Source organism: Colias croceus, chromosome 5, assembly GCF_905220415.1.
Source record: "Colias croceus chromosome 5, ilColCroc2.1".
NCBI lineage: Eukaryota > Metazoa > Arthropoda > Insecta > Lepidoptera > Pieridae > Colias > Colias croceus.
The window spans coordinates 5,902,806-5,925,032 of record NC_059541.1 but is presented as its reverse complement, the minus strand read 5'-3'; the positions used below and the strand labels follow the sequence as shown (position 1 = coordinate 5,925,032).

Here is a 22,227-nt window from a genome sequence, read left to right as displayed (position 1 = left end):
TTTTCATCTGCGCGAGCTCATCATTCCACCAAGACAAATTGAATTTTTGTGTGTGTTTTTTGGTCGGCATAGTGTCTCTGCATGTCTGTGTGATTGCTTGTGTGTAACTGTCTATTGCCTCGTCTATTTGTTGTGTGCTGTGTATTGTGTCTATGTCTTGTGCAGTCAATTGTCTGTCCGACATCAGCTGAGTCAGTTTCTCATGAAACTGAGTCCAGTTTGCCTTGCGTGTGTTAAATATGCGTGTGGTTCGTACAATGTTCGTGCCTGTGGATTTCTGTTGTCTGATGCCGAATGATATGCCGTTGTGGTCCGAGCTCGTGAGACCCTCCTCTACTCTCCAGTCACCCACTCGGTTCAGCAGATCGTCGGAGCATGCTGTCACATCCACGTAGCTGGAGTATCTTTTCCCCCCTCTGATGGTATCGAATGTCGGGATGTCCCCGGTGTTGAGTATGTGCATACCCATTGCTTCCAGTACAGCAGACACATCCCTACCTCGCTGGTCTTCCTTGTCACCACCCCACCACGGGCTCTTTGCATTCGCATCACCTCCCAGGACCATCCTATTGGAACCTAACTTTCTTCCTATCCGCATAAGATTGTCCAGGTAGGGCCCTACTGGCTTATCGGGCTCGAAGTAGAAGGACACTACAATCATCTCCCATGCTTTGGTTCTGAGGGTGGCTACAACAATGTTGTTGTTGCTAAGGCGTGCGTGTAGCTCGACGTCCAGTGAGTCGTCGAGTACTACAATACACGCCTTAACTACACCGCCCCCTTCCCCATCGCTCTGGAAGACCCTCACTCCATTGTATGTCCTCACACTCCGTGCCCCACCTACGTAGGGCTCTTGAAGTAACGCTACGCAGGCCTTACGCTTGGTGGCCTCGAGCAATAGCTCCTTAGTGGCGATTTGGCTCCGCTGGAGGTTGGCCTGCAATATTCGGTACTGGAAGTACTCACCTTGGATAACCTCAGCAATACGCTACCGCCGACCTGGCTAGAGCGTCCCACCTCTTTCGTTCCACACACTCGCGGTCAAAGGCACTGTGCTTCACGCTACCTTTCTTGGCCTTCGTGCAATTAATGCACTGAGGCGCTTCTCCCCGCAGCCACTTGTCGCATTCAGTCCTCATATGAGGACCGGCGCAGTGGCTGCATCGTACCTGCTCTTCACTACACACGCGCTTTGTGTGCCCATATCCCAGGCAGCGGGAGCACTGCACCAGTGGACTGTGGTCCATCACTTTCACTCTTCCCAACCCTATGTGGGCGTATCTCTCATTCATCCATCTCTTCCATACCTGTGGGCTCGCTCTGACCACCACGTGGTTCTTTTCAATAGGTTAGCTCCGCATACTTAAATTACAAAGCTTTTGATGTAACCGATCGCATTTATCTTGACGTGAAACAAATTATCCATTTAATATTGTGCTTTATGAAACATATCTTTATTCTATAAGGTATTGCTGTCGAAAATCCTAGATTTAGATTAAAAAAGTAATTTGGCATTGTTAGTGAATAAATTGCAGTTGGAGAAAAGCAATAGCATCATTTCTCGTTTCAAAATGTTTTATTCATAATTGGAAATACTTGAAAAATTACAGGAAGGATAGAACGAAACGAGGAAATTTCTCATTCAATCGAGTAGTTCGAATCAATTGTCGATACTTGTTTACCTTCCTACCCCAACTTCCAACCGTCCCCTTGTAGTTCTACCCACTCGATGCCTCAAAGTAATAATAAACCGCCTGAAGCCAGAAAACATCCATTTCATATCGTACGACTATATAAACACGACGCGGAAACCCTGCAATTCTCTAAAGACCACATAGCATTATTAAAGTAAGGCCTTACACGAAACTAATTCAGCGACTCTTATTTGGGATATCCTTTGGGGCCGCCCGGGTAACATGCAATAAAATTCTTGGGCTTCTTTACAAATAAATATACTAGAATATGTAAATGCGATTACGAAATTGCTGGCTTCTAATGTTTATGTTTCTTTCATTGATTCTTAATTGTCGAAACATCTTATTTCAACGTACTGGGTAGGTAGGTACCTACCTGTTTTAGGCTAATATGCAATCATGCATAATGACGCATCTATAACGTTTGATAATTTGGAGTTGTTTACTCTTAATTATATTGTATTTCTTTTACGAATGATAAACTTTAATACGAAAATAGAAATTGGTTAGGTATTCAATTTAGCAACCACCTTAATGATAGACGAGCAACGGATGCGCGTTTCTATTCTCAATCATAAATCATATTTTTACACTTGGCGCACGTTTGCTAGAGTAAGCATTAAGCAACTTCGAGAGCAGTTAGTGGCATCTGTGACATGCCAATCGCGCTGTGCTTTACTCCGAGTACAGGACAAGTCGCGTTTATTAAAAGACAAAATGAATAATCTGCACCTGTTATGTGTATGTAATATCTAATAACACGTTGACAACAAATATGCTAAAATATTGTGTACAAGGGCTAGCCGTTGGTTCAAAGGATATTGGTTTTTGTGAATTAAAAAAAGTAGATAAATAGGTATAGGAAAATTAAACTACAGAGCTTTTTTTCTTACAATTGAGATACATGAAGACGGAATTTCATGACCAAAGTATAATAAACGAATAACCATTTAATATCTACCCTTTAACGACAGCAATTGGACATGCTACAGTGATAATCGATAACGGAATTATTTGACGCCGTATTCCCAGCGTAGAAAAATGTAATTTACTTTACACTGTGTTAACAAGGTTTGAACATAAGCGTAGAACATGTGACGGTTAAGTGCACGCAACAATGGTGGACAGATAGCATCGAGGGGCCCCTCCTTGAAGCCACCGCGCTTAACGATCCGCAAGAAAACTCGACATTATGTGCACGGACTAAACTGTTTGTAGGTCACAAACAAAAATAGGACCATTATCATCAGATGCTAAAGAAAATTATTTATCTTCGCGTTTTCCATCAATTCTTACTTAATATTGGCATAGAATAATTCAGCAATAACTGCTATGTTTAGTCTTAATCTCCGTTTTCATATCCTCCTTCCCTGTTCATGCTTGTTTCTCATTTCCTATATGTTAACATCCGCGCGTTATACTACAAATGTCTTCTTCTATTATCGCTTACCATGGAAATGCAGTTTTCTATTCCAAGGCATCTTCAAAAATTACAGAAAATTTCAATGATTCCGAATCAGGCAATCATATAATTTATTCTGTTCAATGAAAATCAATTTTCTAAGCAATCAGTAACGGACTGAGGATTACGCATGGCTAAATTTCTTATTGATCTTCAAAGACGCGATCAAAATTGTAAGAGGTTTGATATCGAATATTTGGTCATCCGAACGAAAGTTCGCCCAAGCAGGTAATTATGTCCGGATGGGCAAACTGTTCGCACGTAAGAATGATATATTTATCATTATATTGATAATTTACGAATAATTGCAATACGGTTATAAGCAATTTTAAAGAAAAAGATTTTTTGCTTAAAAGCTAGACATGACTTCTGTTGTACAACTTATATTCTTGGCGCTGGAGACGTCAATTAAAATCCAATTACTCACTAAGCGGCGTAAGTTTCAAAATATAATAGGAATGTCGATTATTTTTTTATTCTTTTCGTCCGACATTTCATATTGTAATTTAAAAGCTTGTTAAAAGTATGAATAGAATTTTAATTAAATGTAATTATTGGTTCTCACATTTTATCATAATTAGTCACACAAATGTTAATATTATTCATCTCTGTATTTTAGTATATTAACCTTGTGGCTATTTTTACCAAATAAGCAATTCTAATATGATATGAGATACTTGAATTTTAGTCTAATGTGCACTTGAAATTGAGAAGCACCTAAAGCTGTATCATAATAATAGGTATAATTAAAGGAAACGCTCCATCAAACCAGTGTCCTAGTGTGGAGTATAAGAGGGGCAGGGAACAGAACATATGAACGTGCGGTGCACTTCAAACTGTATTCACCGCTTCTCGATGCAGGAAATTCAATTACCTTCTTATACTTTAATGTACAATATCGACACAATCATTTCATTAGGGAGAATCTTGTCGCTCATAATAACCACACTCGCTCAAACGAACCAATTTATCCTATGACGTAATCGACATCTGTTTATACTAACTTTAGGAATCTTTCTCGTTTAATAAATGTCAATGATAAATTCCTGAAAGAGAACTTGTGAGAGTTTTGATTGAAGCAGTATAAATATAAACTTTTACAAGACATTCGTTTTCTTTTATTGATTTTATTATAACAAAATTAAGTACCATTATAAGTAGGACGTCTATCAAAAGTAATCTTTAACATAATATTAATAAGCTCATATTTTTAAAATTTCAACAATTTCTCATAACATAAATCTAATCAGCCATGTATTATGTTTGGAACAAAGGATAATCCAGGATTACGACAACAATTCCGATGTCACAACGGTGGACGTAAATCTTTCAAGTTGACATCGATCCACAGCATGCATTCCCAAACTATCACACATATACAAAATCCATCACCAACAATTCTTTATACTTATCTCTAGCAGTAAACAAACACTTTTCGTTTGAATAATTTACTCGGTGAGGTGAGGCTCTGAATACAATGACACGACTGTAATAGTTTCCGTTTTGAATAAGAGATGCCTATTGTCTCTCTACAGTATTGATTGAGTTCGTCGTCTCTCTATAGATTGTTAGGCTTGTGTGCCATTCAACATTGTCATGGACTTTCCCATTGACTTTTGTAAAATCTATTGCACAAACAATGTACATTTATATTGGTATGAGTAAATAATTCGTCTTTCCAATCAATATCTCATAAAACACGCAAGATAACACGACGCATTCTTAAGTATTCATAAATTTCTAATTTTAGCCAGCAATATTTCGTCACGTCAAGCCCATGTTGGATCAATGGCACTGACAAGGCAGTATCAGTGAAATCAGCCGCTGTACGTTTATATTTCAGTTGCGTCGGATCGAGACGCTTATCGGGCCGGGCCATTTTAGCTTTAACCCTTTTAAAATAAACAAACTGTCGTACCATCCGAATAAATACAAGCCACGCTTGACACTGCCACCTATAAATATCTGTAATGAATAGGCGGACGCCATGACCGCAGTAATATGTAATGTCGACATATCCTCGTCTGGATTTATTTAAGTCCTTATTTGAATATTTATATTTCGGAAGTTTGTACCGTGACTTGTTCCCAAAGCAATAAATAAACGAACGGGTATTTATATCCACCTCATTTATGAATGATGTGATTTTTTTTAACAGCCGATTAAAGAAATAATATTGGATATCTATTATCAAACAGTACATAACAATAAGCAACGTTCACATTTATATTGAAACGCACATTTTTATTGCGAGTTGGCTAAACAGAGGACCACACAGGATGCCTCCATTTGTCCAAGCTCAGACTACCCAAGAGATAACAAACGTGTAGTGCAAGCCGCTCTGCTCTCGGCTGCACTTATCTAAACACTTAACTCGCACCATGCACAAACAAAGCTGCCCCTAACTCATTTTTTATAACGAAACGCCGTTCCTTTTACCCTTTAGGACTTCGCGGTACTGCATGCTTCGCGTGTCTAGTGCCTTTGTTTGCGTCCGGAAATTCATGCATTTTACCGCAACGTGAAGTTAAGGAAAGATACATACGTTACCACAAGAATGTCTTTTTCGTTTAATTTACTGCGGAGGACCGCGTAGCACATTAACTAAAAAGGAGAAAGAATTTTCGTGTCCACTTCCACTAGGTCAGCAATAAAACGAATGTTTAACGAGTTCACATCGCACCTTAAAACGTGTGAGACAAAAAAAGCTTTTAAGACAAGTACCTTACAAGAAATAAGCTGACGATGAAATCTTTCTAATAATAGTTTTGGTCTTGTCCAAGGTACACGTCACCGGGCGTAACTAACGAATGGCTCGCCCTACAGACCCTAAATACCGAGTCGTAAGTATCAGAGACACGACAGCGGCGGAGGCCGATATCTACAGAGGTTGCCGAACATTACCATAACTCTACCCGAACTATAAACGTAATTAGTGACACCAATAACACTTGGAACACTCGAGATACCTTCATCTGTTTTGATTTGGCAGGGTTAATGTTCTAGGGCGTGCGTCACACTTTCCGTTCCAAAAGAAATTATTTAAGCTGCTAAAATAATACTAAATTTTTCTTCTAACTAATTATCAAAATTTCTTTAACTAACAAAGCTAAAAACCAAAACCACCTCTATTCTTCAAATAAGAGTCGCTATAAGCGTCGCTGAACGTGTAAATGTTTAATAGTTCACTAAGACAAGTAAGGTTAGCAATTTAAGTGCTGAGGAAGGAAACCAATGACCCGATACCCTTATCATTTATTTGCTTCGGTCAACCGTAAAGCGAAGCTCCGTGCAAGTTAAGTTTTACTGGTCGATTCGCCCTCCACTTGAAACTAACGACTGCACAATAACAGCGCTTCGAACAATCGATTTGTTTTAAACGTGACCCGGTATTCATTCTAATTAATATTTACACAGCTTTCCAGACGAGACTTTATTTTAGAGAGCTTATACATAATTCACTCTTTGTTAATAGCAGTGAACGGTTAACAATTTTAACGATTGGTTCAAAATGTTTTAATTTCTAATACAATACAGAACAATGTAATAAATGTTATAATAACCGTTAAACACATCACTGTGACATTTTGATTTATAAAATTATAGTGTGTAATAAATTGCGGGTTGTTCAAATGGGACGGCGTAATTCCGAAATCGAAACCGACCGTATTTAATTGATAAAATATTACTCATGGAATTGTCCTTTAATAAATTTCATGGTTCATGAATCGGATATGGGCCAAAAATGGAGATGAGAGAATTGTTCGATATAGTATAATCGTAAAAAGGAATCGCGCTAGGGACAGGCGCAGTGTAGTGCAACGGTTAACTCGCGCCCCTTCCCTCGTGGCGCCAATTGTTCAACGAATGTACTCTTAACCATTGCAAATGGAACGTATTTTTCTACCCACTTCCACTGTTTCTGCTAAATAGAAAATTCATTTCAAGCTATACAGAGCAAACAATTTACTTCATAAAGTATTTAAAACGGAAAATTATAACCTTGTGTATTCATCGTGAATATTGTCAACGCATAATTCTTTTTCGTGATATTTATTGCTCTTTTGACTTTTACTTTATGACTATTTTAAAATGCAGCTTTCATTTGAATGTCAAATTCATTATACAGCATGGGTTATAAATTTTTGTTTCCAACAGGCTTAGCCAACAGGGTTCGATGATATGGAGCTACTTTAGAAGTTAATATATGTATCACCAAGAAGCTATCACCTATATAATATAGTTTATTATGCCTATGACATAAGTAAAATGCATGAAATATTTTTCTGAACTTAATGGTACCATAAAAGTTTCTTAGTTGATGGAAGCAAAAGAAAAAAGCACATTTGTATTTAATAGTAATGGTATCGCCTGTACACACGAGAGCGAACACGATCCATTAGAAGAGGAGGTAGGGTTGGAATGTATGTGATAACATTTTTCAATCAGGCAGCCACCAAAAATATTTACAGTGTAACTGGAAGTAGTAGGGAGGACAATATTGTAGTAGGACAGCCACGCCTGCGGCGGTGCGCGGCACGGGCTTTCCTTTTCTTTGTGCCGTTGTCGAAATAATATTGAACTCTGGATAAAATACGACCGTCGGGGGTTTCGCCTGCGAAACCGTTTTTCCGTTTCGCTGAACAATAGCAGGACGTTTAGTTAAGACTTGCGTTTCGCACTGAATCGTGGCTCGCTGATAGTTATCTATAAAAATACGCATTCCCCTTATGGATCGCTCCTTTATACTTTTTATCGTATTTAACAATGAGACATTGTTACCGTCTCGTGATCGCTTTTCTATTGTAAAAGTACATTTTTAAAGTGGGAATTTAAATTTAAAAGGATAGTGCCTTAAATCATATTCTGTAATTTAAATCAAATCTCTTTCTCCTCGCACGCTATTCTTGCAGAATCTATTGCCGTGCTACATTTGCATTCCTTCGCCATTACCATAATAATATCTTCAAACGACAAGTTCGTAATAAAAGGTTATCGCTATCGCATACGGGTTGCGGGTATGTATGGAAATTGGAAGTGTGCGCCCGCCCCTCGTGCGGCTCGCCTCGCCCGCGTCAGGACTAATGGAAAATTGTTTATCACTATCGAGTTTCTGCGCGTGAGCACGATTATTTACGTGCGGGTCCCCGCAGTACGAGTGGTGCGAGCGGTACGAGCCCGGTAATTGGCCGTTTATTCAGTATCGCCGGTATCGCTCTCATTCATTCTCGCGATAATACTGCCCGAAGCGCTTGGAACGCAGTAGACTAGTTTGATGCGATTGCACGGCCGTAGATCCATTGATAAACTCAAAACTGCCGCTGTAGAAGTTTAATTAAAATTTGCGAGTTCTTAACAACTGATATTACCTACTATAATTTTTATTTACCAACGCTTTATGAAAGTATTCAGTTTATAAATTATTACGTGAATACATTATTTATTTAATTAGAATGAAATAAAACCATTTTAGTATATTTATAGTGAAACAAATATGCACCATACAACAAATTGTAGTAGCAACATGATTTTACATAAGCTACCACATAAACATTTACATGCAATAAATGTGTGGATGTCTACTTGTAGACTAAAGTAGGAATTTTACGGAACCACTTAAAATACGCCTTGTGAATATGCGGAGCTGGGTTAGGTAATTATTTATTAAAGCTTCCGTCGCTTGATGTATTTCCAAGAAAATTATATTTGCTAAATATATTCACGTTCGCAAATACAGAGCTCTCGCTAGGCACCGACACTCGGCAGCGGGCCACACTCATCCATTCATGAATCAACTTCAACATTACCTAACCGTACCCTGAGGCGAGTAAAACAAACAGCACGCTATGAGAGTTATTATTAATAGTAGCGAGTTCAACGATTTCAGCCATATTTAAATCACGACGTATGCTGGATTGTACGAAATGCAAATTTATTGACGGACATTACTGATGTCCTACAAGACTACGGGAGCCCACGCCACTTGCATTAACGGCAATTAATATCGCTTCATTTATTACTTATTTAAATATCATATTTTATTTAATAGACTTTTCGTTTCTTATGCAATACCAATTATCGTTTCCAATTAAGGAATCGTTTAGATGATTCATAATTAATTGAATGGGTGTGATCGAGATGGGACGGTACCTTCCGAACACATGCCGAAAGTCTCAGATAAATTACTTATTAGATTAGAGATTATGTCATTCAATAATTTAATTATTGAGTTAACGGTAATCACTTAGTAACGAAAATTTGATGATTTCATACTGTCAATACTTATTCCGTATATAAAGTATTTTAATGTTTGGCGTATATTTAAACACTTTAAATCGAAAACCTAATTTATAACGCAATATTGGCGGCAATTTTATTTCATGTCTTGGTAATAAACGCGATTGTAGAGGGCGGAAATTGGCAGAGCGCGGTACCTCCATTGTTACACATTTCGTTTTAAATTGAGGGGCTTTCTTAAATTTACACCCGTGACTTGCAGGCGAGGGTCGGTAGGGACGAGCCTCCAAGCCACACTTACAAATTCAAATCAATCGATTTACTTCGGTACTATTTTATGAATTCGTTCTCAAACTTTTTATTAACATTCATTATTACGTGCGTCTGTTCTTGTAGGTTTCTTAGAGTTTCCGAAAATTAAATTAAAGTCTTTGAAGCTTGTGGAATTTTTATTAACAAGTTTAACTTATAGCGGATTTTTAAGAGAGTTTGTAGAATGTAGGTATTCAATAATTTTAAATTTCATAATAAATTATATCTTTATAGAGAATATTTTTCTAGCAGCTCCAAGTTGATCAAAATTTCTGCATTTTCCCACTCAGTTCCAAATGTTAAATGTCACAGCCGTATAAGTCTAACTGACTGAAATTTGAGTCCTGTCTCTCCCATATACACTGGACATTGGCGAAGTCCCTTATTATTGGGTGAAGCCATTGTTTAAGAGAAGAAGAAGAAGAAGAGAATAGTTTTTATAAATCTTTTGACTCATACAAGTAATTATGTGTTTATTCAGATAATACATGTTTGCACTGAACAATGAATACAGGCAACAATCAAACACTGCAATCGTCGAATCGTTGTTGAATCTTTCGTCTGACAATTCACTATTATGAATGTATTCATTCAATTCATGTACGTCTGATGCAATTAAATTACCGATATTGAATATACCAATAATTACACCCACAGATGATGCCAACCCTTCCATTTCATTGTTTCAAAATGAAAAGATTTCGTACTTCAATTTTAATTTATTTGTAAACGCGTTTATCCTGTATAAATAAATGATACTTACCTATAATTACGTATACATTCAATTCGTACCAATATTGTTGTTTACGTTTCAATAGTAGGTAATGGAATGATTTTCAATGATACCTACCTAAACGTCTACAAACCGGTTCGACCCAATAATTTTAGGTCTAAGAACATAGCGGATCACCTCCGCAAACCTATATTTAAGAATGCAATGCAATAAAAGCACATCGCTGTCCGGTCCATTCTCGCACGACCGTACAAGATAAATGGTCGGAGTGGCCGCACCGAAGGAGACGCGTTCTCACGGCCCGTGCCTGCATTTTACTCTTTTTGTTTCATCTGGTTTCCGAGTTAGAGGTCGGTCGAACCGCTCCGCAGCTAGAATTGACCGCTGCACGCGCGATTACAACGATAAAAAATATGTGACCACGACGCGCCACGGATGTCTAACGAGTTCCTACATCTACCTGCTGTGAAAATGGCGATGCATCGCGTTGTTTTACTATCCTACGATCAATATTTTTCTTGAATTCTTTCGCCGTCATAAAAACGGCGTTTACCGTTGTGCTGTGCTCACAATTGTTTTGTTTTTGATTTGTTTAATTAAAATGTGGACTCGTGTGCATAAAATGAGGTCTCTCGCGTTAATTAGAACAGCTTCTCGTGCAACGTAACACCTCTCCTCATTATTTACCGCTTCATTAGGAGAGTTCCCTTCGTGAAGTGCTGTCAAAATCTTGCTACACTTTCCTGTCTGCGCCTTTAAATACTTTGATCCGACAATAGCTACTGTCGTCAACCTCATCTATTGTCTTTGCTGTCAGGTTTCACAACACATTAACTATAGATTAAGTCACATTATTTTTCAACGAAATATTAAACCACGTCTTAAATTTTATTTCCAAACTCAATCATAATAAACAAAAACCAAATTATCGTTCTGGCCATTTCGATATTGCGCGGAAATGATGTGCACTGACCAGTAATGGCTCCACGAGATTCAAACTATAAAAAGATAATGTGTAGAGACGATATAAAAATCAATTTGGAGTACTGTTACAAATGGCCGATGTAATAATGTACAAGTTTTTTTTATAGTTATATTTTTATGTCGTAGTTTTTTCTTATCCTATGCGCTAAATTATATTTTTAAGAAGTAATCAGTTTATTTTCTAATAATAATAATTTTCAATTTCTACATTAAAAGTACGACATCGCGATATTTTATTGTTTAATTATTTAAACAATTAAATATCATTAAATTATTATTAAATAACCAAATTCCATGAAATAAACGACACTTTTCTTTCAACTTGTGAAGGTATTTACTTAAAAGTACTAAACAAGCCTTGAAAGATACACCTCATTATTTATAATTCTTTATAATTATATGAACTTAATAAGAACTAATTCTTTTGTTTAAAGCGAAATAATTATACAAGCGTCAGGTGGCGGACGTAACGCCTGACGCCATATGGTATAAATTTCAACCTTTACAAGTAGTGACAGAGAATTTCGTATAATTGATTAATGGTTTCTTGTCCAACCTGCTTAAATGCTCCGATCTTCTTTTTTTGTTGTAATCTCGGATAATGATACGTTTTGATTGTTATAAAAAACGACGACCATATGTTGCGGGACACCGATTATTTAAGCAACTGTTGTTCGGCAAGTTATTTTCAATCCATATCGAATTCCACAAGATTTTGGAGAGATTGGGTTTTGTTTTCTTACAAATGATTTGTTACGAGTATCAGAGTAATCAGATATTGAAACTTGTTAACATATTTTATAAAGAGATAGGATACATAGAGATAATGGTTTTAGAACAGTAATAAAAAATCGTCATTAAATACTATTTTGAAATCGTCTGTTTCAGTCGTAATTTATTATAACGAGGGCGATAAAACGAGTTGATGCGAAATGCGAACGCGAAATTATGAAAAGAAAATAATAAAAGCACTTATTTTGCGGGAACATCGGAGACTACAGTATACTGTTAAGGTAAACAACAATATTTTTATGAATGTTTGCTTTAATGGTTTGTCTTTCAACAGGATGACCGGGACGGGTATGTCTAGTGGCATGGGCGGAGGCACGCTGGGCGGCCACTGCCAGCTCGCCAACCAGCCGCTGGTGATGCCGGTGTTCCCGCTGCGAGCCAGCCAGCCCAGCCCGGTGCCGGTGTATTCGCCTTCCCGGTTTCACATAGACAAACGATGTCAGCATAGGTGCACGTGGAAATGCCTAGCCATAGCTATGATATGTCTTTGCGTGATACTCGCAGCTATGCTCGCATACTTTATAGGTAAGTTATTTTTAGTATGTAAGCGCGTCAAAACGTACAGGTTCACATTATTTAATTTTTTACATATTTTGATACAGGCCATATTACACTGCACATTTTTCACGTTATCAAATTAGAAAAATACTTTTCTTGTAATCTATAAATAGGTAAATAAGCGGTTCCTCCTTCTACATAATAAAATTGAGTATCGATAAACAGCGGAGCTCTTTGAAATTTATGACTAACGATCGTTGAAACAAAACTCTAACGTTAAAATATATCATTGTTTAGTTAATCACGGCGGGGCGTCGGTGCGTTCGTTAAGCTAGCATTTTTATTTACTCGTTTGGTATGCAGATTAGATTGTTTCCAATATAAACATTTCTCAATCCATTAGCCCGCTGATGTGCATCTAAAATCAGCTGAATTAAGCCTTCATGAGCTTTTACAAACAAATCAGGGGATTTCTTTTTTTTTTCAACACGGTGCGTTTGTTATACAGTTTCGAACGAAACTGCTGTACGAATTATGTAAACAGGTGATGCTCGTGTAAACAGTAAAGTAAGTAACGCCAATAAAATTAGTTATTTAAATGATTAGAGCTTTTGTGATAATTTTGAATGTCTCATCAGTCATCATTATCTCTTGTTATTTTACACAATTCAGAAAGTTACACTTACAAAATACTACTTTTAATAAGGATTGCTAATACAAAATTAAATGATATAACTTGTGTGATTTTTATTTTTGCCATTAACATGAGCAACATGTTCCACATATGTCATTTTAGATGAAAAATTAAAAATAACAAACTCTAATATAAATCACATCCCCGATCCCAGTTCTTCGTATGAAACAATTTTTAATTTCCCCGTCTATAAATCCTACTGTGGGTTTCTCATTTGTTGCCGAGTATTGCCCGCAGCGAAGATTTTCTCTACTGGGGGTAAACTTAATGTTTCCTGATTAGAAAATCCAAAAGTATTGCAAGTTATCTTCATATTATTAAGTCCCTTCCCTCGGGCCACAATTTCTAAACTAGATAGTAGCTTAACGCTGTCGAAAATAATTTCGAAATTCCCGTTTATAATATGTTCTTCAATTTTATTGTGAGTGTAGTGCATTGAGGTTTATTAACCGAAACTTAGATAAGGCACAATTTTATAAATATCGTGACACAATTCTTACATTTATAGACCTGTGATTTTAATGCATAGAATATAAAAGAACTTATCACCAGATAAAATAAATATTGAACTAGCTTCTTCCGTATGCAAATGAGTTGATCAAATATCGATGTTGCAATGAAAACAGACGTGAACATTATTCTATCTCTTTGTTTAGATCTCGAAAGAACATTCACAAACATCGTAAAAAGTAAACATCAGAAAAAATATAAATGATGCCTCTAACCTGCGGCAACGCGATGCGTGCCTCGAGCCCTCGCTTCTGTGTTAGCGAGGTTATAAATTATCTTACACAGCCACGTCCCTTATAATTTTACTACGAATATATCAGCCAATCGCAATCTTGCCGGTCCTACTCTTCATAAATTAAAAACAAAATTTGTCATGTCACATCACAGGCATTCAGGAATCATTTCGCTTTTCGCTTTTATAATTTGATAAGATACGAAGGATAAAATATTACATAACTAATGAGATAATGTTTCTGAACATTCTTCATAACAATTTTAATTATTAAAAATATGATTTATTTTGTTCCGTTTTTTCCTCCTGAAGTACGAAACCCTAAAACCGACGAGTACAGTCATTATAAGTACCTAGAGACATTAGTAGAGTGCAATTTTCATAAAATATTGTTTTGGTAATAACTTGATATTTTTAGTCCCCAGACTTAAATATACCTGGAAATTTAAACAAATACATACATTATTTGTAGGTTTAATTATTCTTCTCCACTAGTTGGTTATTGTTATATTAAGTTACACGTCTCTAACTTAAATATATGGATCATAATAACTGAGATATGTTGACATAAAGCAAGATTCCTGTAATATAATAAATCAATACGAAAACAATAATATATGGGTCGTTAAAATATAAGCGTATAAATTCTAATTTGTCACTGGGTGCGTCATTCGGGAGAATGACATTAAACGTGAGGAGTGGCTGTGACAAAGTCGTTTTCATTCAGTTATTTTGGAGCATTCTTCAATCGACCGCACACGCGCTCGTTGCGATAAAAATCTAACCGCAGACACATTTAAGAGATCGCAAAAATAGCATCAAAAGATACCGAATACACTTGGAGTGATAACTACCTCTGACCTACATACGGACGGAATCTGAGGAAGCTTTTACGAAAACTCGTGAATGACACCAGATTTAAAATATTAAATGATGATAGTTATAAGTTTTCTACGTTTCGTATTTTTACTTTCTTATGTTATAAATTGTTTCTATATGACTATAAAACTGAGCAAATGGATATAAAAATATTAAAACAAGGTGCTTCATATGGTAAAGAGGTTGTCAAGTTGTTTTATAGCTACATCACGCGATTCCCATATTATGTACGAAACTACATATTTTTTATGTTATCATTCACTGCATTGTATTTTTTATAATAAATAACAAAGTTTATCAGAGTTTTCTTTTATTGGTACATTGCACCGAAAAATGTAGAGTCTGTCACCGGGGAAACAAATTTGAAATATGAAATGTATTGGTTTTACAGGTATAACTATGTCACATTGCAATATGGAGTTATAAGTTCCCCTGATATAATATATAATATTTTATAATAAATGTTACTTACTTTCATCTGTTTGAAATAAAACATTCGATAAAATAAATAAAATTCTGTTTATTTTTGGAGATATTATAAATTTTAGTGAATTTATAAGTTAAATTAGAAAAAGATTACATTTTCCTTCATTCTCAAAGCAATGTAATGAACCGGATCAATACTAAATATTTCAAGTCGACGGATCTTATCGTATCGGATCTCACTTCATTTAGATTCCCATTAAATTATAAGGGATAGGTAGTAGATAAGCCTTAAGTACGTGATACGTTGCATACTGATCGCGGTAACTTCTCAAAACGATACACGTTTTTCTAATTGAATGACTTATACACGTTTGAATCACCGCATTTAGATTTTATTCAGATATACCGTAATCTGAAAAGATATCGTGATGGTGAAATATGCCCATCCAAACCAATTATTTAAATATGTTACGAAGCAGTTACAATAAACCTTCCAATCTTCTTAGTTCAGGATTATTCCCAGAAGTAATGTCCTCACTTCTAAGTTTGTAAAACTCTATGAAACGTTTATCAGAAGCTAAACTTATATTGCGGTAACGTTACAAATCAGTTTTACTGGGATAATTACCTGCTATAATAGAAACTTTGGCCATTATATACGACGCCTGCATACTTTAAAATCAATACTTTCCACTAGCTAAGCTCCGTCTGTGAAGCGAATTTCTAATTGGATTATTTAAAGACTGAACATCCGAGAATTTTTTATTTAATTTAAAAGCGATTATGTAAACCAATAAATAAATAAAAAACGAACCCTTAATGTTTCCACGGGTCAACCTAAATTACGAAATTGAATGTAATATAGTGAATTTATATCTGGAATACAATAAGTTATTTGTCGAACACGCCTTTTAATTCCGGATGTGTAGCAAATAAAAAGTGGTTCTATAGTTCAATCCGACATTAATCCTGGGCCCGCAGTAGTTTTGCTGGTGTAATGAAAAAATGTCTAACATCTGTTGCACCCTTCATTACGTATAGGCACGTTTAACGGGACTAAAGTGTAGCGTCAACTTTTTAATGTAATTGAAAATTTAAGGGCCCCAAATGTTTTATTAAAGCTCTCACTAACTGTAACGAATGTGCGACACCATTCATAAAACGTCAGCGCACATGGCAGCTTATGTGAATATTTTTTTAAGAAAAGTTCATGATTCTCTTTATATCTCTAATGCAAATATAATAACTGCAAAAAAATCTTGTTTATTAAATATTAGTAATATTTTTTTTAATTGCAATTTTTTAAACTAGATCGAATATTAACCTTAAATAAATATTTTTCATACGATAACTTATACCCAACCGTGAAATAATATAACATATCAGGAACATTATATTTTTAAACTTAAGTCTCAATACGATCAAAAGAAATCAGATCTATCAATTGTTGTTCGCGCATCATACAATACGCGGCAAACAAAGCTTCACCCTCGGTGAACGCAGATCATATTTAAGGAAGAAAGAGACGTCCGTACATTCTGTTGACAATAAAGGAACGAGATGACACACACGAGGTACAGGAGATTTATCACGTGACTAATACCAAGTCAGTGCGACAGGCCGCCGTTTTCTATCCCTCGGGACTCCATCAAACGAGTTTCATTCCCCCATCGCACGATGCAATCTATGCTGAATCGTATTACAATAAATTGCATTAACTCGAAAAATAGTACAGATAGCAAACATCGTCCATCTGCACACAATCGTTCCGTGATCTTTTAGACGTATTCAATAAAGTCTTCCCTCGATTTCCGTGCTGCCATACTATGGCGAAAATTTATAGATTTTACGAGGGATCATCGAAAAGTCGCGACATACCACATTGCAATATATCATTTTTGTGGGCGGAAATTGCGTCATTTACGCTCGTTTGCTCGTACTTTTCTGTTGTTTACGACCATTCGTTTATTTTGAACTGAAATTAATTAAAATAAATCGTTTTCTTTCTAATTTCACTTACATGCTTATTTTGTTATTTTTTTTTATAATTAAAAGCAAACAGTAGCTATTTACAATAAAACTGCTTGCAATTTTATTTATATAGTTAAAAAAGCTCAAAAGAGCTTAAAGATCCGATAAAAAATAATTATAGATTTAATTATAATCTTATCACTTAAAATTTATTGCGTTTATAGCACTACATATTTAGAACGGCTATTTTATTAGAAAAATGAGAATGTTAATGTTTATCTCAACACAGCAGCCGAGGATTTAAAAATCAATACGACTTCCAACTCGCCGACTATGAATAAATTACCGATTTAACCATAGATTGTCGAGATGATAAAACTTATTGTCGTTAACTATCGACCCTCGGCTAGTTAAAGTAAATTGCCCAATTCGGAGCGCAAGCAGCCAAATGGCGTCAACGCATCGAGATCTTATCTCAAAGTAAATCTAGGGATGGATCGGCGTTTGTCAAGGACCGATGATAACTTAATTGCCGTGACACGTTTTCTCTATATCCGCAATGTAATAAATCGTTATTATAGGGACTACAGTGTATATTATGAATTAAATTAATGCATTCCGTTATTTTCTTTAATACAATTAATATAAGCAATAAATCAATATAATTCATGTAACAATTAGTTATATTACTTTGTAATTTATTTTATTATAAATCCTGGCGTATTCTTAAAGTTCACGTCTCAGCTTTGTTAAACGAGCACAAAAAATATCGAAAAGCGTGCCTGCCTTCAAGCCCAACGTGGTTAAGCTTAACTGAAGCATGAAGAATTATCCTATTAAAATTACGTAACACGGTGCACGATAGCTTTTATAGATCGATAGTGCAGGCAGGAGCAAGAAATAGTTAGACGAAACTGACCCACCTACGTACTTGATAGACGTTCAGTTTGAGGTACCGAATCCAATTGTTCCGTCACAGTTCCACGAAATGCGCTGCGCCATGCCTCGGTTAATTAAAACTCGACGGGACGTCACGACACTTACTCTACTCATGCATACACCTCTCAAATGTCGCATTCCCAAACGACATCTCTTTATTGTGCCTGATTTCGTAATGCGACATGTACGAGATATGTGTCGCAATAGAAATCAATTTCTCTGCTTGTGATTGATTGAAGCAATCAGGAGCACTAGTACGCATACGTTTAACGATAGTACAAAGTTAATACTTCATTCAATGTATGCTTTTGTTTCAGCATTATCGTCAATTAAAAGTAATATAGACAATTCTAATTGTATACTGGTACAAGATGTTAAAGCAGTAACGCATTCTCACGGCAACCGAGATGCATTATCAACATCTTCTCCATCAGATGGTATGATTATAAAATTTATTGATTTTCAATGATATCAATTATTAAAAAAGTTTAACAAAAAGTTTAACATTTCAAATTTTATTTAAAGAATCGATATCTACATCATCTCTGGGTTGGTCAACGACGGCGGAAGCAGCTATAGAATCAGCGGTAATACCTCAACAGGCACAACAAGCTGCGCCACCGCCGTGGTCTCCCGCGTTCGAAGTTAGAGATTTCGACCAACTGCACAGTGCCACAATACCTGCCTATCAATTTTGGAGCTCTGAATTTAGAAATAAACAGCCAGCCTTCGTGAGTCTTAATTTTACAGTACCGTGGGGAGCAAACTTTGCCGTTTATGGGAGACGAAATGTAGCACCGAGTGTAACACAATATGATTTTGTTGAATTCATACGAGGAGGTCGAGTAGATCATCGACTGAGACGTAGAAGAAGCACTCTATCGCGGGATATAACTGATCACAACTTTAATGATATTGAGTCTTTGTTTACCTCGTCGAGATCATACCAAAGATGGAATCATACGTTAACGAAAAGATCCACAGACATGAGAGTAAACGTTAGTATACTTCAATATCTGGATACCGGTAGATGGTTTATATCGGTATATAACGATGAACTTCAACCACATGATGTAGAAATGATAGTATCTGAGGCTGAAGGCGTTACGAACTCATGCCCAGATGACTGTTCAGGACATGGCTCTTGCTATCTAGGAAAATGCGATTGTATGGATGGATACGAAGGACACGATTGTTCAAAAAGTAAGTATTATAAAATCCCATAAAATATTTTATTGTAATAAAAACCCAAAATAAAAACATTGTATGGTTTTAGGCGTATGTCCCGTACTTTGTTCCGGTCATGGTGGTTACGCGGGCGGTATTTGTCATTGCTCAGAAGGATGGAAAGGAGCTGAATGCGACGTGCCGGCCCACGATTGTGAGCCCGCCGATTGTTCGGGACGGGGACAATGTGTCGCGGGACAGTGTCATTGTAAACCTGGATGGAAAGGAGTTAAATGTGATGAAGGTAAGAGCTTTACGTTAATTAAACATATTAAAAAGTTGTACCTGTCTCTACTTAAAAGAATTTATCATATTATTATGTTTTATGTTAGAAGATTACGTTTTAACTTCAATTAGTAACCATTAACCATACATGATACAATGATATTTAGGCTTTAGCTTTATTGTATATTTTTTTTTTCAAACAATATTTTTATTTTATCCGTTGCTACAATACGTATGATGTGTACTAAATAAATAAATTGAACAGAGGATTGTCTGGACCCGACTTGCGGCGGGCATGGCTCGTGCGTCCGTGGGCGCTGCGTGTGCCGCGCGGGCTGGCGAGGCGCCGCGTGCACGGAGCGGGACGCGCGTGTACAGCGCTGCCTGCCCGCGTGCTCGCAGCGGGGCGTGTACGATCTCGATGCGGGAAGATGCGTTTGCGACCCGCTGTACACGGGCGATGATTGTTCGCAAGGTAAAAATTTTATTGATGGTGATGATGACGATAATTTAATTAAAAACAAGTGTTGAAGTGACGTACTTTAGTAATTTACTACTGAGCACTGGATGAAAGAGAGTAAAGAGAAATAAATAATAATAATGATATTATTGTAATAAAACAGATACTTTACCTTCGTATTGCCAACAGTGGTATGTTCTCTGGACTGCGGCCCACACGGCGTTTGCGCGGAAGGTGTGTGCCGCTGTGATGACGGCTGGACAGGATCGATGTGCGACCAAAGACCTTGCGACACCCGTTGTCATGAACACGGACAATGTAAAAACGGGACTTGCGTGTGTACTCAGGGATGGAATGGAAGGCATTGCACGATACGTGAGTATACTTGTCTGAAAAAGATTTTTGATCACAAATATAAAATACATATTCAAGATTTGTGTATAAAAGCAGCATTAAGTAAAATCATTATTTAAATATTTCAATGTGTAGCTGGTTGTCCCAACGGATGTTCTCGTCACGGACAATGTCTACTGGAAGATGGCGTCTACCGCTGCTCATGTGCCGACGGTTGGGCAGGGACCGACTGCTCCATCGCTCTCGAACTTACCTGTAGCGATAATGAAGACAATGATGAAGGTAACTTTTGTTTACATTTCCCCATGTGTGATTCATTAATATAGTATAATGACCAAACGGATCTGACGGAAATACAATTTTGAAGATGGCATGACGGACTGCTCGGATTCTGAATGCTGCAGTCGACCGGAATGCTCGGAGCACATCATGTGCTTAGCTTCCAACGATCCCGTCGAAGTTCTACTACGTAAGCAACCACCATCAGTCACCGCATCATTTTATCAACGCGTCAAGTTCCTCATTGAAGAAAACTCCGTCCAGAGCTACGCACATATGGACGAATATTCAGAAAGGTAGGTTCGCATCTCAACAACATTTTCGACACCGTATTTGTATAAATGACATATAGGCCGTTAATTACAAACAATAAATATTTTACGTTTAGGATCTTTATAAAACTTGCACTATATATTAATAGTAGATCGTACGATCATATATTTTAGTGTAAAATAAACCATAAAGGATAGTACCTACCGATCATATTAACATGATGTATGTAGGAAATAGCACCTTTACCACTTATCCCACTCATCTTCCTAAACCCCTCCCTGGATTTGGTGTGTTTATTTTATTTGACTTATAACAGTGATTCAATTCACATTTCTTTTTCATCTGGTGGAAGTATTTTGATTTTCCTATTTTATTTTAATAAAGATTTTGGCTGTCCTAGCATGGATGATTTTAAAATTATTTGTTTTTATTTTGTTCAATTAATATTTTAATGTTATGTTTTCACACCAGATCCGATGTGTTGTGTATTGTCTAATGTTTATCCTTTGTGTGTGTCTAACCCTACCTGTTTGTCTTAATAAAAATAAAAGCGTCTAATTGATACGATAAACATATTTGTAATTACAATTAAATCAGTGCTCAAAAGCTTCCGAACAGTTTTGTTTGTCTTACTGTTTGGTACATTAACACAATTTGGATGAGGCTAACTTTAGGCTCGAATCATGACAGACTCCTAAAACGTTAAATTAATGATAACTCGTTATTATGTCGTATTTTTATTAGTTTTCAATTGATAAAGACTTAGAGAAGATATTAATATTGGAATAGGTTTCTTTCATGATCAGAGTCGAATAAAGGTAAACTCGAAAGACTTTACTTCTTTGAAAGACAAAAACAACAATAGAAACGATCAAATCCCGAACAATAACGAACAAGACAAAGCAAAACTGAGAAAATAAAGTAGTAAACCCACCTCGCTTTATATGCAAAAGCGCCTCAAAAGTTTGTTTGCATTAAAACACAAGCCGCTTCACTATTTTATTTGTGTTGAAAAGTCTGGAAGGGTTATATTGCGTTCTGGCATT

General features: G+C 36.5%; 1 protein-coding gene across 4 annotated transcripts in view; it reads left to right on the top strand.

Annotated features, from left to right (window-relative positions):
- The window catches only part of LOC123691822 (teneurin-a), an 83,232-nt gene that overhangs the window by 47,471 nt on the left and 13,534 nt on the right, over positions 1–22,227 (top strand). For all 4 annotated transcript variants that reach the window (XM_045636395.1, XM_045636393.1, XM_045636392.1 and 1 more), the window contains 8 exons: positions 12,489–12,739; positions 18,681–18,800; positions 18,889–19,566; positions 19,640–19,834; positions 20,081–20,290; positions 20,465–20,650; positions 20,765–20,911; positions 20,997–21,204. In XM_045636395.1, the coding sequence (XP_045492351.1) occupies positions 12,490–12,739; positions 18,681–18,800; positions 18,889–19,566; positions 19,640–19,834; positions 20,081–20,290; positions 20,465–20,650; positions 20,765–20,911; positions 20,997–21,204 (1,994 nt within the window). In that variant the 5' untranslated portion in view covers position 12,489. The remainder of the gene's footprint in view (positions 1–12,488; positions 12,740–18,680; positions 18,801–18,888; positions 19,567–19,639; positions 19,835–20,080; positions 20,291–20,464; positions 20,651–20,764; positions 20,912–20,996; positions 21,205–22,227) is intronic.